Source organism: Mus pahari, chromosome 17 (assembly GCF_900095145.1).
Source record: "Mus pahari chromosome 17, PAHARI_EIJ_v1.1, whole genome shotgun sequence".
Taxonomy (NCBI): domain Eukaryota; kingdom Metazoa; phylum Chordata; class Mammalia; order Rodentia; family Muridae; genus Mus; species Mus pahari.
The window spans coordinates 41627403-41641942 of NC_034606.1; the positions used below are offsets into that span (position 1 = coordinate 41627403).

Consider the following 14540-nt stretch of genomic DNA (forward strand, 5'->3'; position numbering starts at 1 on the left):
TTCTGGAACTCACTTTGTAGACCAGGCTAGCCTCGAACTCAGAAATCCAAGTGCCCCTGCCTCCCAAGTGCTGGGATTAAAGGCGTGCGCCACCACGCCCAGCTGAGTCAGCATTGTTAAGTTGTTTACAGACCTTGTGGTCCTCCTACTTCAGTACTGAGTACTAGGGATTTGAGGTACACCACTGACAGGCCCTGCTTCCTTTTCTGTCTTTCTTTCTTTCTTTCTTTTTTTTTTTTTTAAAGATTTATTTATTTATTATATGTAAGTACACTGTAGCTGTCTTCAGACACTTCAGAAGAGGGCATCAGATCTTGTTAAGGATGGTTGTGAGCCACCAAGTGGTTGCTGGGATTTGAACTCTGCACCTTTGGAAGAGCAGTCGGGTGCTCTTACCCACTGAGCCATCTCACCAGCCCAAGAAGGGTATTCTTGTATGTAACTATAGTAAACACAGATGAATCCCCAGGAGTGGGGGTGTATTCTAGCATTCAGGACTCAGAGATTATGAATCTCCACCCTCACCCCTTTCTTTTCTGGTTGGTCTCGAACTCACAGAGATCTTCTTGCCTCTCTTCCTTGTGGTCCCTGGGCCAAAGGCAAGGCCCCTTGAAGAGCTGTCTGCTGAGTAAATAAAAGTTTGTCGAGGAGGCTGTGCCTGGACCATGTTCACTGCAGGAGGACCCCTGGGGTTGTGGGGCCAGAGGCTAGAATAGTTACTGTCTAGCCTTCATTAAGGTGGATCTGCCTAATGCACTTACTGCTCTTCTGGCTAGAAAAACATAGAAGTAGTATACTTTAGATTTTTCCATGTCCAGCCTAGTGACATGTGACCTCCGTTTGTTCCTTAAATCCAACAATTTTTATTGTTGTTTGTTGTTGTTTTATTTTGTTTTTCCCAGACAGGGTTTCTCTGTATAACAGCCTGGCTGTGCTGGAACTCCCTCTGTAGACCAGGCTGGCCTCGAACTCAGAGACTCCTGCTTCCTGAGTGCTGGGATCAAGGCATATGCTACCACACTCAGCCAAGTCCAGTCTTTCTTTCCCGTCACCTGTTTTTTTTTTTAAACTTTAGATTTATTTATTTATTATATGTAAGTACACTGTAGCTGTCTTCAGACACCCCAGAAGAGGGAGTCAGATCTTGTTACGGATGGTTGTGAGCCACCATGTGGTTGCTGGGATTTGAACTCAGGACCTTTGGAAGAACAGTCGGGTGCTCTTACCCACTGAGCCATCTCACCAGCCCCGTCACCTCAGTTTTTAACAGTGCTTTGTGATGTTGTCTCTCACTGATACATTCTGGGTGAAGTATTGATGGCGATTTTTCCACTTCAGTCACTCTTTTCACCATTGACTATTTGGCATCTTCCTATAAAGACATTTCCTTTCTACCGTTTGTAGATTGATTGGTTTATTTACACCAGTCTGGACTAAGATACCTGTTTCATTCAGTGTGTTACCTGTGTTGTTCTGCTGCAAAGACTGTTCTGGATTCTTCTTGTTGTTGTCCATTCCAAGTGTTGTCACCTACATCTACACCCAGCTTGCACCACTAGCCTTTCCATGACCTTTCCCTCTACCCCTTTTCGGGCTTTTTCTCCCTTGTGGCATTAGTAGTATAGGACATTGTACTCCAGGCTCACACTGGTCATTCTCTGCCCAGCTTCGGAGTCAGCCTTTCTCTCAGGAGCTGGTACTTTGCAATGGAGTCGAGACCTGGGGCTGTGTTCTAAGTGCACACATCTCATATTGACCTGCTGATGTCCAGCCCTGCAGAGTAGAGACGGGCTGGACATCAAGTAGATACTCCCTCTCTCAGCCACCATCTTGTTTCTTCCCATTGTGTTTCTGACATGGCCAGCCCTCAGTTGCTGTGGGTGTCACCACTGTCCTTACCTCGAAGTACTAAAAATAAAAAGCCTTAGGTCTACACTGCCTAGAGAAGGATATTCCAAGCGGGAGCTCAGAACATGCCTGGCTTCTTCGCTCAGTCAGTAGCATCTCTGCAGTAGAGCCCCGCCTGCCTTCTGTGTGCTGCGGGGCTGAGTAGGGAGATCTGGGTTATGGAGTTTTGCAGTTTCTGGGTATGGGTTGACTTCTTTCTTGCTTCCATAGCTAGGGGAGGAAGAGGTATCCCAGAAAGGAGGAGCCCTTTCACCTCAGGTCAGCGCGACCTGCCACCTTTTTGGTTATGGACTTTCCTGTAGTGGAATTGCCAGAAGTGGGACCCTACTGAGGCTATCCCAGAGACTTGGCACCTTCAGGATGCTGTCACTGAGTAGTAGGGTAGTATCCTGAGCTCACAAGGACCCAAGTTCCTAGAGGCTAACCTCAGTCCGGTGTCACTTTGCACATAGGAGCTGATGGGTGAGGCCAGATTCTGGGCTTAGAGCAGAGGGTCCCACCAGGACCAACCTATGCCTCTACCTGCCTGGGGCTTACGCCGCTTCTGCCTGCAGGTCTGTGAAGGTTGGTTTGTTCATCTCCCTGGACTACTGGTGGTGCACAAACGTTGTCCTTCGAGGAGTGGAAGAGGTTTGTTCTCATATCCTAAGCACATGGTGGGGTGAGGGCACCCGAGCTGCTGGGCTCTGGGGGCACCATGGAGTGGCTGGCCACCTGTCCCCAGCCTCTTCTCTATACCTGTGGTCAGAACAGCCCGAAGTATGTGGAGATCATGTCTGCCTGTCACCAGCGTGCGGCTGACGCCCTGGTGGCTGGAGCCATCCGCAACGGGGGCCTCTATGTGAAACTGGGCCAAGGGCTGTGCGCCTTCAACCACCTGCTGCCGACAGAGTACATCCAGACACTGCGTGTGCTGGAGGACAAGGCCCTTACTCGGGGCTTCCGCGAGGTGAGCCCAGCTGATGGGAAAGAGGACAGGGGGAAGCGGGGCTACCTCACCAGTCCTGCAATGACCCCTAGCACACATTCTTGCCAGGTGGATGAGTTGTTCCTTGAAGACTTCCAGGCACTCCCTAATGAACTCTTCCAGAAGTTTGACTATGAGCCGATGGCTGCTGCAAGCCTGGCTCAGGTGCACCGTGCCAAGCTACATGATGGCACTGATGTAGCTGTAAAGGTATCTATGGTGCTGCACATTAGATGGATCCTGGGTCAGTAGTGACCCTGGGTTTCAGTGTACCCTGGCCTACTGCAGGTACAGTACATTGACCTACGAGACCGCTTTGATGGGGATGTGCAGACCCTGGAATTCCTGCTGCGGCTCGTGGAGCTCATGCACCCCAGCTTTGGCTTTAGCTGGGTCCTACAGGTAGGTGCCACCCATGGCAGGTGGGGGAGAGGGAGCTAGTGGTAAATGCTAAACCTGGACCTGACCAATCGTCTGCCCATATATAATCTATAGGACCTGAAGGGGACCCTGGTCCAGGAGCTGGACTTCGAGAATGAGGGCCGAAATGCTGAGCGCTGTGCTCAGGAGCTAAAGCACTTCCACTATGTTGTTATCCCTCGGGTGCACTGGGACAGGTCCAGCAAGGTGGGCTGGGTAGAGCTTTCCCTGAGGGTGGGGCAGCACACACCCTGCATAGCTCACTCAGCCTCTCACTCTCTCCCAGCGGGTGCTGACAGCTGACTTCTGTGATGGCTGTAAGGTGAATGACATGGAGGGCATCAAGAGTCGGGGGCTGGTGGTGCAGGATGTGAGTACCATGTGCTGGGGCAGGACAGCGGATGCCGGGCGGGCGATGGTTTCTGACACACATGTCCCATCATCTCCCCAGGTAGCGAAGAAGCTGATCCAGACCTTTGCTGAACAGATCTTCCATACTGGCTTCATTCACTCTGACCCCCACCCTGGCAATGGTAGGAAAGCCCCCAGGGTGGGATCCCAGAGGGATGGCTTGAGCTGACTTGCTGTGTTCCTAGTTCTGGTGCGGAAAGGTCCAGACGGAAAAGCAGAGCTGGTACTCCTGGACCACGGGCTCTACCAGTTCCTGGATGAGAAGTAAGCCAGGGCCGGGCACGAGGGGAGCAGGCCTCATTTGGGCCTGTCTTCCTGAAGCTTAGAGCTTGGAGCTTATAGCAAGGCCTTCCTGCAGGGACCGGTCCTCCCTGTGCCAGCTGTGGCGGGCCATCATTCTGAGGGACGACGCTGCGATGAAGACACATGCAGCTGCACTTGGGGTCCAAGGTAGGCATTTGCCAGGGTAGACAGGCAGGAGCCTGCCACTGGGCAGCAACCCAGGAGCCCCTGCCTTTCCCAGACTACATGCTCTTCTCTGAGGTGCTTATGCAGCGACCGGTGCGCCTGGGCCAACTGTGGGGTTCCCACCTCATCAGCCGGGAGGAGGCGGCCTACATGCAGGACATGGCCCGAGAACACTTTGACGGCATAATGGAAGTGCTCAAGGCACTGCCACGGCCCATGCTGCTAGTGCTGCGAAACATCAACACAGTGCGCGCCATCAACTCAACCCTGGGCACCCCTGTCGACCGCTACTTCCTCATGGCCAAGAGGTTGGTGACCACAGGGGAAGGCAGGAGGTGCTTCAGCGGGTTAGCAGGCTGATGTGTGTATCTGATGCAGTGCTGTCTGGGGTTGGAGCCGCCTGGTGGGTGCAGCGTACCAAGGCATTTACAGCAGCAGCCTCCTGCGCCACATCAAGGTCCTCTGGGAGGCATTAAAGTTTGAGGTGGCCCTGAGGTGAGTGAACAAGGGGGCTGGATGGGTGGCTGGCCTGGGTCTGCTCCCCATCAACTGATTGATGACCCTTCAACCTGTCCTTCAGGCTGGAGATCCTAGCCATGCGGCTCACCGCCCTCATGCTGCGTGTTCTGGTCCGCCTGGGCTTTGCCCCCAAGGCTGAGGCTGAAGAGGTCTATCAGTACCTGGAGATGTAGTTCCCTGAGCCAGAGGATTGCAAGGCTGCCGGGACGAGCAGTTTCCATCCAGCACGGCCACACCGCACAGGCTCCAGTGTAGACATCTACAACCTGGGGCCTGCAATGGGGGATACACTATGGGGCTCTTAAACACAATGACCACACACTCGTCTGAAAGAAATCGTTTTCTTTGTGTTTTATACAAAACGGGTAGAGGGAAGTGTACAACATCAGAGCAGCATCCTAGAGTTAGAAATGAGCCGTGACCCGGTCTGTCTCCAGCAAGTCATCCAGAATCTGTGGATGATGGAGAGGTAAAGGTGTAGACAGGAAGGGCAGTGAGGCAGGTAGGCTAGGGCGAGGGGCATTACTCACAATGTCAGGCGTGGTACCTATCTTCTTGGCCAGCTCACTGCGCTCCATGGTGCTGAGGTATAGGTAGCGGTTTAGCAGTTCTCCATCAAGGACATTGCGCACAGCATTCTGCAGGATGCGCCGGTCTACATGCAACATTCTGGGGTGGTAGATATAACAGGTCAGGGCATATGTGGAGTACAGGGTGAGACTGGGGGAGGGGTACACTCACCGGAAGGCACGGGGGTTGAGGCCAGCGTGGTGGGGTAGCATGGTTGTCAGTGCATTCTGCAGCATCAGCAGTCGTCGGTATGTCTTTTCTTGCATGGGCAGCAGGAGCCCAATGCCACCATCGAGGGTTGCTGAGGAGACGCTGTGTGAGCCAGGCTGACCCTCCCACCCCTAAACACTCCTGCCCCAGCACTCACCAAACCATGTGATATGCTTGTTTTCCCACACGACTGACTTCTTGCTGGGGCCCTCCGCAGCCCCTCGGCATGGGGTCCTCCAGAATGTATTCACGTGGGCACCCACATGGAAATCCGCTCTGCGTAGCAGGCGCATGCCCCCAAAACTCTCTTTGGCTGGATACAGGAACTCAGGTCATGACCAACCCACTGCTTGGTACCCAGCCCAGGAAGAGGTCCGAGAGGACCCACTCACCTTCTGGCAGATACATGTACACCATAAGATTGCGGTCGCGGTCAGACACTGATGAACAGAGACCCAGAGTTAGCCTCAGCTACCCATACCTCACTAGTGTAACCTCCTAAGGACCCACATACTCACCCAAGAAGCCCAGTTGAGCATTGTCCACCATGAAGTCCACGCTGTACACCTCCAAAGGCTTGGCATCCTGGGAAAGGGAAGGACAGTATCAGGGCAAGCCGTGCACTGGCACCCACCAGCACGCCTGGCCCTCTGAGTACCCGGGACACCAGGCTCAGCGTCTTGCTCTCCTCTTGGTAACGCAGCAGTGAGATGCTCTTCATGACATCTGCTGCCAGGATGAAGTTCTTGACACTGATCATCTGGTGGATGTAAAGCTGGGTGTCAATGAAGGCCATGCCGGTCAGCTCGCTAGCCCTCAGGCTCCACAGGAAGATCTGGAAGGCAGGAGGCCGTGAGCAGAGTGGCTGCTGCAGGAGGGAAGGGGAGGGGAGGGGAACAGGAGAAGTCACACACTTTTTGGCCGATGGCCGACACCAGGTGGCCATTGCAGTGGCAGAGCGCAGTCACGGGCCCTTTCTGCTCCTTCTCATACAGGACCTTGAACTTGTTCTTGGTCAGGGGCTGCCCAGGCTCAGGCACCACTTCAATCACATCCATAATCAGGATCTGGAAGGACAAGGGAATGTATGGAGATGGCAGATGGCCTACTCAGGGCTACCTGTCTCCCCCCCCTCCCCCCCCGCCCAAAAGGCCTTACCCGCCCACGGCACGTGACCTCCTCCCCCTGCATGAGGCAGGTCCCAGCAGCCACATAGCCCTTGAGGCCTGACACAGTTTCCTCACTGCGCAGTGACACTGTCTTCATGCACGTGACATGCTCCCATTCCTCCAGCTCGATCCTGCACGAAGCCAGGCTGTATCAGCACTTCCCACCTCCAAGCAAACGGCAGCCCCTGCTAGAGCCACTCTTACCTGGCATTGGGAATGGCCTCCCAGCTGACTGGGGAGATGAGCTGGATGGAGAAGGCTTCTTGCTGGGGGTGGATGTATCTGTCGTCTGTAGGGACAAGGACAGTGAATCACCTTGTACAGTGTATAGCCAAGCTCTGCCGCACTCTACCTCAAATGTTACACACCTCTCTCAATGGCCTCGAATTCTTTTTCTTCACCAGTCATGCGTGGGATCCTAGTGCAGGGTGTGTTGGTGCTGGTGGCCACAGCATAGACCTGTGGTGTTAGAGGGGTCACATTCCAGAGGCCAGGCTCAGAAGGTGCCTGGGGACGTAGGAGAAGGACAGACCTTGGATTCCACATGGTAGGCCACATAGTGGGCTGTGCATCGGAGTGGGATCTTCCTGACAGGCCATGGGGCATCGTAGGACAGGTAGGCAGGCAGGACGCTGATCCTCAGCTCCCCCTAGGGTGTAGTGAGCCGCAGAGTCAGGTTAGCAAGGAACCTAGGCCTCCCAAACTATTCTCTAGCTCTGTGGCAATGGGACATCAGGTCTGCCATATTGGACAGTTGCCTGGAGAGGGTAAAGCTTTAGTAGCCTGACTGCCCAGGCTTACTTCATGTTCGGGTGCAACAGCACAGGGCACAGGAAGGCCAAGGCCAGAGGACATTTGGAGGCAGCCAGCAAGGAGGACCCCAGTAACTGAACACAATAGTAAGTCCAGGGATAAATAGGTAACGAGCCAATGTCAGTGACCCAGGCCACCATTTACCAACAGTTCTGTGTAATTAGCCCCTGGAAAGCGCCTGCCCCTTCAGGGTCTTAATCACCTCTGCCATCTGGATGGCACAGATGGTTAAAGACTCAGGCATGTGCCTGCCACAAGCCATACAGAAGCTTAGAGGCAGAACAAAGGTAACGCAAGCTTAGCCTGACTCTGGAACAAAGGCTGAGGCTATATCAGAGCAATGAATTCAGGGTTTACCCCAAGTGACAGTGACCCCACCAGTCAGCCCTCCACACCCCAACGGTCTCATTCTCAATCTTCCCAGGATAAACCCAGAGTTGGACTCCTTGGCCCCACCAGTCTCCACTATCTTAGCCCTCTGCTTCCATAGCTGCTCTGGCCTAGGGCAGTATCAGTGGCATTGGAGGGAACTAGATTAGGCCTCCCTACCTGTCTGTTGAAGTACAGGAAACCACGGGGGCAGTTCACATTGTGGAATGGAGCAAAGGAGTCAATGGGGCCATCAATGCCCATGGGGTGCAGACGCAGAGCTCCACGGCCAGTCACCAGGAGCCAGTGAGGTGAGGGTCCACAGATGAAAACCTGGAGACAGGCACTTTTGAGTGCACTTTGAATGAGGCCCCATCCTCAAATCCAGGCCCTTACCAAGCCACCTACATACCCCCGAATAGCCATAAATATCCTCAAAATAGCGGAAACGTGCCACACGGCCCCGGACTCCAGATCCTTCCTCAGTGCTGCAACCTTCTGCCTTCTTCTTGGATGGCTTTGGCTTCTTTTCACGGAAGTTGATATTGTGAGGGACCTGTTGGAGGTGACAGTGAGTGCGAGATCTTCCATACAGCGCTGGCCTAGCCTTCTACCCCTTGTCTAAGTAGGGTCTAGCCACTGGCACCTTCTTGAAACGGACTTTAAGATTTCCCTGGCCAAGCTGAGAGTCATGGGGAAAGGCTTCATAGATAAGCAACTCCTGGTCCACGTGTACCTGGGGGATCCAAGTAGGATTGGTTAAGGTGGATATATGTGTGGGGTGGGAGGGGTGAGGTCAAGGCCCTGGGCGGCAGGAGGCAGGAAGATACTTACCAGCAGGTAGGGCCTGCTCTGCCGGCTTCCCAGAGCAACCAACAACACCTCCTTAACCAAAGGCAGCTCCCCCTGGCGCGTGGCTTCCTCCTTTCTGACTTCACCTTGTGTAGTGGGCTGTCCAAATGAACTGTCCACCAGAACCCGCTGCCCCACGGGGAAGTTCTTAACTAGGAATACCAGCCGCCAGTCTGGGAGCTGGTAGATCTGCAGAGAGGAAATGGTCAGGAGTGGACACACAGGCTCTGTGCAGGAGTGCTGCTGACAGCATGCGATGTACCTACCTCCATGGTACCATTCTCCCGCACCAGCAGGCACCAGTGAGTGGGCTCTGCCTTGAAGGGTGCAGGGTCACGATCAGCCGGTGGCTGGTTGCTCCTACGGGCCTCCTCCTTGCTGGGACTGAAGAGGGAACTAGAGTCCCCATATAGCATCTCTTCCTCATCGTCCACTGTGGGGCTGAGACACAACAGATAAGATACCTCACAGCCCACCATAAGGACCCTGGCCCCTCGCACACCAGTCCCTACCTACCTCGTTTCTGAGCCCAGGCCTTCTGCCTCTGAGCCACTTCGGCCACCCAGTTCATCACGGGTCCCTCCCAGGCGGCTCTCAGTGGTGAACATGCCACTGACATCACGGTACAGGCAGAGAGCAATCACCTTAGATTGCTGTAGAGAGGGACAGGGTTCAGATGAAGGCAGGGGGAGGGGCAGGCGGTGGGAAGACAGGGGCATCAAGGGTAGGAGGCCTACATGATGCAGTGGAGGCTTGTGCAGTGCCAGCCGGTGGTGACGGCCCCCATAGGAATCGCTCTTGAGTAGGAACATGGTAACGTGTCCCTCGGCACTCATGATAACCACGTAGGGATCAGCCACAGCACACTGCACGATGGGGGCACCCAGGTCCACAGGGATGAAGTGCAATTGATTCACTGTGGACGAGGTGGATAGGTCAGGGGCAGGCACTTACTGCCTGCCTTAAGACCCCACACACCTGCCTGCCTACCTACCGCCTTCCAACAAGCGAATGCCCAGTGGCGAGACTTGAACAATGTAACGATTGTCCCCAATGTTTCCAGCAAAGACAGTAGGACCCTGTGTGGCAAAGCCACTGGTGTCCAGCTCCATGATCTCCTGGCCAGTCTGTAGGATCTATGGTGAAAGAGGTGAGTGGTGTCCTTTCCTCTGGGACCCTGTTCCCATTCCCAGATTCTACTTTTTACCATGGTTGAGTCTTCCCGGCTAAGGATAAGGAAGCCATGTCTTCGCCCATCCTCCTCTGCTTTAGGGGCACTGGGCTCCTGCTCTGTGCTCTCTGCCTTGGGTGTTTCTTCCTGATGGGGGAAAGAGATCAGGGCAGGGGCACAATCTGGCAAGGGCAGTGTGTGACTGTAAGCACCCGCACAACAGTGTGCTAAATGTATAATTCTGTGCCCCTTCTGGGTTTCCTCCTCAGCCCAGCCTCATCTACCTCCTCTTTCCGCACAGGAGCGATGACTGTCCACATATCATAGCAGCCAGGAAGTTCAAAGGTTGTCACCACCTGGGGCCGGATACTCTTCTGGAAAGGAGATGGGGTGGGAGTGAGGCTCAGCCCAGTCAGTCCTCCCAGGAGTCTGCCACCCCTGCCCACACATACCTGCAACACAGACAGGGCCCCATTCTTCCCATAGCCGGAACAAACCACAATCTCCAGGTCTGGCTCGGGGCTGTTCTGGAACTACAGAGTGGGGTGAGGACCCAGCTTCCCAGCCACCCTCTAGGCTCCACACCTACAGTCCCAGCCCCTTGGGTACCTCTTCAGAGAGGAAGGCAGGCTCGCCCACAGCAGCGTTGGCACAGGGTCCAATGTTGAGCATGCTGTCACATACCTGTGGGCACAGCAATGGTCAGGTAGGGTGAAGGCGGTGGATACCCACTGCCTTCCCCAGTCTCACCTCAAAAGAGTAAGTAGCCAGCTGTGTGCCTGACTGGGCCTCACTGCCATACACTTCAATTTCATCCACCTCATCCTGTGGCACTGTCTTGCCTCCTGTAGCAGACAGAGTCCAGCTGAGTCCAACTATGGACTCTGGCCTCCCCTGCTCATCCTAGTCAGCCTCTCACCTGTCCAGCCCACTGCAGGTTCCACTCGCTTCTTCTTTGAGGGAGGCTCTTCCTGGGAGGCAGAAGAAATGAGTACGCACTTAGTCCTGAGGCTGTCTTACACATGGGGGTCATGGCAGGCCAGGCACAGGGACCCACACTGTGGGCCCTCACCTTGTCAGCAGCCTCACGGGCAGAGCTGGCTGGGGGCTCCTGCAGCTTCTCCGTGTACTTGAGGAGGAGGGAATTGCCCAGGCGAGAGCCCAGGAACAGGTATCCAGGCTCCATTGTGACCATCTGAGGAAGAGGTGTGAGTAAGGGAACAACCAGACCTGGACCCAGAACACTCCCAACCCTCCCCTACTCACACTGGTGGTAAGGACACTAGCAGCTGCCTTGTCAAAGTGAAATGCTCGGACACTTCGCATGCCGTCAGTGATGAGGGTCAGCACGTAACTGTGGGGAGGGATAGGGCACTGGGGCACAGGCACTCACAGCACCCACAGAGGTACTGAGAAGGCAGAATGTGCCTTTCCCCGAGCTCAGGGCTCATGGGCTGTGGACTTACATCTCACCACCCTTGAGGGAGATGACCATCTTGTCATAAGAGATGAAGGCCGCCTGTGCGCAGTCTAGGGTGATCCGTACACCCTCTTGGGTACCTGTGGGGAACATGATCATGTAAATTGAATGCCTGGCCTTTGCCATATCCTGCCCTGCACCAGGCACATCCCGCTTTGACCAAAGTGCACCCCACTTACGCAATGGGAAAGCAGTGGTGCCCGTGGTGAGACTATTGAGAGCTACACCATACGGGGGAACACTCTGGTTCAGGTACAACAGTGAGTTGACAGCGAAGATCACTACCCCACCTGGAGGTAGACACCACTGTAAGCAGCTCATTGCTGCCCCCTGCCCCCACTGCCAATCAACACAGCCATACCCTCACCTATGGGCTTGGGCACAGCCAGGGCCTGGGTACAGTCAAAAGGTAAGCTGGTGAGGGACCAGATGACTGGATGGACTTTCTGTGTGATGTTCAGCGAGATAGCCACAATGGAGCACGTGTCCTGCCTCACAGCCACCCGCCTAGAGCAGCAGGTAGGTCACCCAGAGGCAGTCACATTGCTCCCAAGGCCAGTGACCCAGTCATCCCTACCCCCCCCATACCCCACCTAGGCAAGACATCTGGGGGCCCACAGCAGAGGGCCCCACAGCCTCACCCTGGCCAGGTCTGGTTGGGCTCAAACAGGATAAGCAGGGTGGGCTCATAGTAGCCATGCAGGAACTGCAGGTCAATGATGTTGAGTAGCTTCTCATCCAAAGCCCGTACATCGATGATGTAGCTGGGCAAGAAGCTGGACCTCTGCCTACAGATCAAAGATGTCAGCAGAAGGAGGTGATGGGGCAAAAAACTCAGGGCTCTTGGGTCCTGTAAACCAGTCAGCCCAACTTAGTACTCACCCTTCGCCCATGAGCCCCTCATGTTCCTCAGCCAGGCTCTCTCTGCGAAAAGGCAGAACTACCAGCCTCGTGCCATAGATGAGCATTGCCGCACAGCGCCCATCAGGGTCCACCCGCACACGAGGCGTATGCACGTTCTGCACAAACCCATCCTGGTGGCAGAGGGGACATCAGTTGGGCTACAGAGGATGGGAGGGAAGCATGGGGGCACTAGAAGGAAAATGGAAGAGGGGCTTGCGAGACTTAGCCTGGGGCACTGCTGGCTTACCCGAAGTTCAGGCTCCTCAAAGTAGTGTAGAGACAGGGTCTTCAGGTCATGAGTGCCTGGGTCATACTCCACCACAGACAGCTGGAGGCAGGAGGTCAGAAGCATGGCCCATTCATTACCAACCCTGAACACACTGACAGATCCCAGCCCAGCACTGCTCCGTGTAACACCACTGTGTACATGACCTCCCGCCAAACTCATGCCACTCACCTTAGCGTCTTTGAAACTGAGAAGCAAGGCATCACGTTTGGCGCCTGCAAGCTGCACGCTGGCCATGGACATGACATTGCCAAAAAAAGAGAAGGAGGCTACCAGCTCTAGTTTCTCTCGGTGGGCCTTCCCCTCTAGAGTAGGGATCAGCGAGTCAGGGCTGGGTCCTGTCCTCAGGCCACCTGTCCCCACCCCATCATGTGCATACTCACCTGTGCTCCCATCATTCTTGGTCAGAGCCTGGAATGGAAAAGAAAGCTGTAAGAAGCCACACAGCAGGTAGCCCTGTCTCACCCATGGACACAGCCATCTGAAGTGCAGTAAGTCCACCCAAGGCTGGTCAATGCCATCAGTGATCCTTAGCCAACGCACATTCACATATCCTATCCATAGAGCGCATCACTGGCAAGCCACAGTTCTCCTCCCAGCTTTCCCAGAAGCCTACCCCAATGCTACATACAGTCATTCTCTATACCCTCTCAACTCGCTTAGCTGGGTACCCATAGGCTTATACCTGAGACCAAGTGGCTCAAGGTCCATCATATATAACACAAGACATATGAGAGCCAAGTGGTAACAGGCACGGTACCACACACCTGTGGTCCCAACTACTCAGGAGGTCCAGACAGGAGGATTCTAAGTTCCAGTCCAGGCTGAGTTACATGGCAAGACTACCCCCAAAAACAATAACAATGAGACAGAAAAGGGGCCCTGAGCTTTGCTGCCAACACCAGGTGCCAGGACTGTGTCCCCACAACATATGGCTGCATTTTCTACTAGATTCAAGGAAAAGGCACAAGCCACAGGAAAGGACTCGTTCCCCTTTAAATGTGCTGGGGCTGCTCTAAAGGACGGGGAGCAAGGCCACCATGTCCTCCGAGCCTCCCTCTTATGGCCTTGGTCTCTTAGAAGCCTACGTTCTAGAAAGATGCCGGACTAACCTTAAGCCACCGAGCTGCCAGGATAGTTACACAGAGCCCAGCAGAAGAGCACAGACAACAGACCAGCCTGCTGCTTCTGGATTCTCCAAAACTGTGTGTTTTGGTGGACCATGCCTATCTATCCTAGGTAGACTGTCATGAATCTGTCACTTCTACTTCCTGTCACCTTACACTTCAATTTGTGGGAAAGGAGCAGCCATACTGTTCTAGAATCAGAAAGCAGAAACTGCATCCTTTGTCTTTAGAATATTCCACAAACATAAAAAATGCAATCATTCCCGTTAATTCCCAGTGCACAGTGTGCTGCTTTCTCCCCCACCTTTAAAATCCTCGCTATTGCTAAGCCCAGCACTTGGGAGGTAGAGACAAGAAAATCTCTGTGAGTTCGAGGCCAGCCTGGTCTACAAAGTGAGTTCCTGAACAGCCAGACTACACAGAGAAACCTTGTCTTGAAAAACCAAACAAAAACAACAAAAACCCAAAAACCTTGCTCTCTACCTGAGTACCATTCCTAGCACTCATATTTGGTGGCTCACAAGCATCTATAACTCCAGCTCCAGGGAGATGCCATGCCTCTGCCCACTTTGGACACTTGCACTTGTGTGCACATACCCACAAACAAACACACATACTGGTAGTTAAAAATAAAAACAAGGAATTGGAGGTGGCTGGAGAGATGGCTCAGAAGTTAAGAGCACTGGCTGCTCTTCCAGAGGACCCAGGTTCAATTCCTAGCATCTACATGCTGCTTAAAAACTCCACTCCAAGCCGGGTGTGGTGGCGCACGCCTTTAATCCCAGCACTCGGGAGGCAGAGGCGGGTGGATTTCTGAGTTCGAGGCCAGCCTGGTCTACAAAGTGAGTTCCAAGACAGCCAGGGCTACACAGAGAAACCCTGTCTCGAAAAACCAAA

General features: G+C 54.1%; 2 protein-coding genes across 3 annotated transcripts in view; one reads left to right on the forward strand and one right to left on the reverse strand.

Annotated features, from left to right (window-relative positions):
* Adck5 (aarF domain containing kinase 5) overlaps nucleotides 1–5031 on the forward strand; it is a 23769-nt gene extending 18738 nt beyond the window's left edge. The window contains exons 4-15 of one of the 2 annotated variants that reach the window (XM_021216159.1): nucleotides 2463–2538; nucleotides 2657–2857; nucleotides 2945–3085; nucleotides 3164–3277; nucleotides 3371–3502; nucleotides 3582–3665; nucleotides 3747–3828; nucleotides 3892–3970; nucleotides 4065–4156; nucleotides 4230–4482; nucleotides 4553–4669; nucleotides 4755–5025. In XM_021216159.1, coding sequence (XP_021071818.1) covers nucleotides 2463–2538; nucleotides 2657–2857; nucleotides 2945–3085; nucleotides 3164–3277; nucleotides 3371–3502; nucleotides 3582–3665; nucleotides 3747–3828; nucleotides 3892–3970; nucleotides 4065–4156; nucleotides 4230–4482; nucleotides 4553–4669; nucleotides 4755–4866 — 1483 coding nt within the window. In that variant the 3' untranslated portion in view covers nucleotides 4867–5025. Of the gene's footprint in view, nucleotides 1–2462; nucleotides 2539–2656; nucleotides 2858–2944; nucleotides 3086–3163; nucleotides 3278–3370; nucleotides 3503–3581; nucleotides 3666–3746; nucleotides 3829–3891; nucleotides 3971–4064; nucleotides 4157–4229; nucleotides 4483–4552; nucleotides 4670–4754 lie in introns of both variants that reach the window. The other variant, XM_029547988.1, reaches the window with a different exon arrangement.
* The window catches only part of Cpsf1 (cleavage and polyadenylation specific factor 1), an 11895-nt gene continuing 2375 nt past the window's right edge, over nucleotides 5021–14540 (reverse strand). Inside the window, exons 2-37 of the mRNA XM_021216155.1 lie at nucleotides 12900–12927; nucleotides 12688–12821; nucleotides 12478–12558; nucleotides 12210–12361; nucleotides 11969–12115; nucleotides 11695–11834; nucleotides 11507–11617; nucleotides 11314–11407; nucleotides 11114–11201; nucleotides 10920–11042; nucleotides 10767–10818; nucleotides 10598–10692; nucleotides 10457–10531; nucleotides 10300–10380; nucleotides 10132–10221; nucleotides 9884–9994; nucleotides 9671–9812; nucleotides 9414–9592; nucleotides 9193–9329; nucleotides 8943–9117; nucleotides 8659–8865; nucleotides 8471–8560; nucleotides 8237–8380; nucleotides 8005–8157; nucleotides 7175–7291; nucleotides 7011–7101; nucleotides 6847–6931; nucleotides 6632–6773; nucleotides 6388–6540; nucleotides 6132–6308; nucleotides 5992–6058; nucleotides 5866–5913; nucleotides 5631–5786; nucleotides 5435–5564; nucleotides 5224–5362; nucleotides 5021–5145 (exon numbers count right to left, since the gene is read on the reverse strand). Of these exons, the coding sequence (XP_021071814.1) occupies nucleotides 5098–5145; nucleotides 5224–5362; nucleotides 5435–5564; nucleotides 5631–5786; nucleotides 5866–5913; nucleotides 5992–6058; nucleotides 6132–6308; nucleotides 6388–6540; nucleotides 6632–6773; nucleotides 6847–6931; nucleotides 7011–7101; nucleotides 7175–7291; nucleotides 8005–8157; nucleotides 8237–8380; nucleotides 8471–8560; nucleotides 8659–8865; nucleotides 8943–9117; nucleotides 9193–9329; nucleotides 9414–9592; nucleotides 9671–9812; nucleotides 9884–9994; nucleotides 10132–10221; nucleotides 10300–10380; nucleotides 10457–10531; nucleotides 10598–10692; nucleotides 10767–10818; nucleotides 10920–11042; nucleotides 11114–11201; nucleotides 11314–11407; nucleotides 11507–11617; nucleotides 11695–11834; nucleotides 11969–12115; nucleotides 12210–12361; nucleotides 12478–12558; nucleotides 12688–12821; nucleotides 12900–12927 (4182 nt within the window). The 3' untranslated portion in view covers nucleotides 5021–5097. The remainder of the gene's footprint in view (nucleotides 5146–5223; nucleotides 5363–5434; nucleotides 5565–5630; nucleotides 5787–5865; nucleotides 5914–5991; nucleotides 6059–6131; nucleotides 6309–6387; nucleotides 6541–6631; nucleotides 6774–6846; nucleotides 6932–7010; nucleotides 7102–7174; nucleotides 7292–8004; nucleotides 8158–8236; nucleotides 8381–8470; nucleotides 8561–8658; nucleotides 8866–8942; nucleotides 9118–9192; nucleotides 9330–9413; nucleotides 9593–9670; nucleotides 9813–9883; nucleotides 9995–10131; nucleotides 10222–10299; nucleotides 10381–10456; nucleotides 10532–10597; nucleotides 10693–10766; nucleotides 10819–10919; nucleotides 11043–11113; nucleotides 11202–11313; nucleotides 11408–11506; nucleotides 11618–11694; nucleotides 11835–11968; nucleotides 12116–12209; nucleotides 12362–12477; nucleotides 12559–12687; nucleotides 12822–12899; nucleotides 12928–14540) is intronic.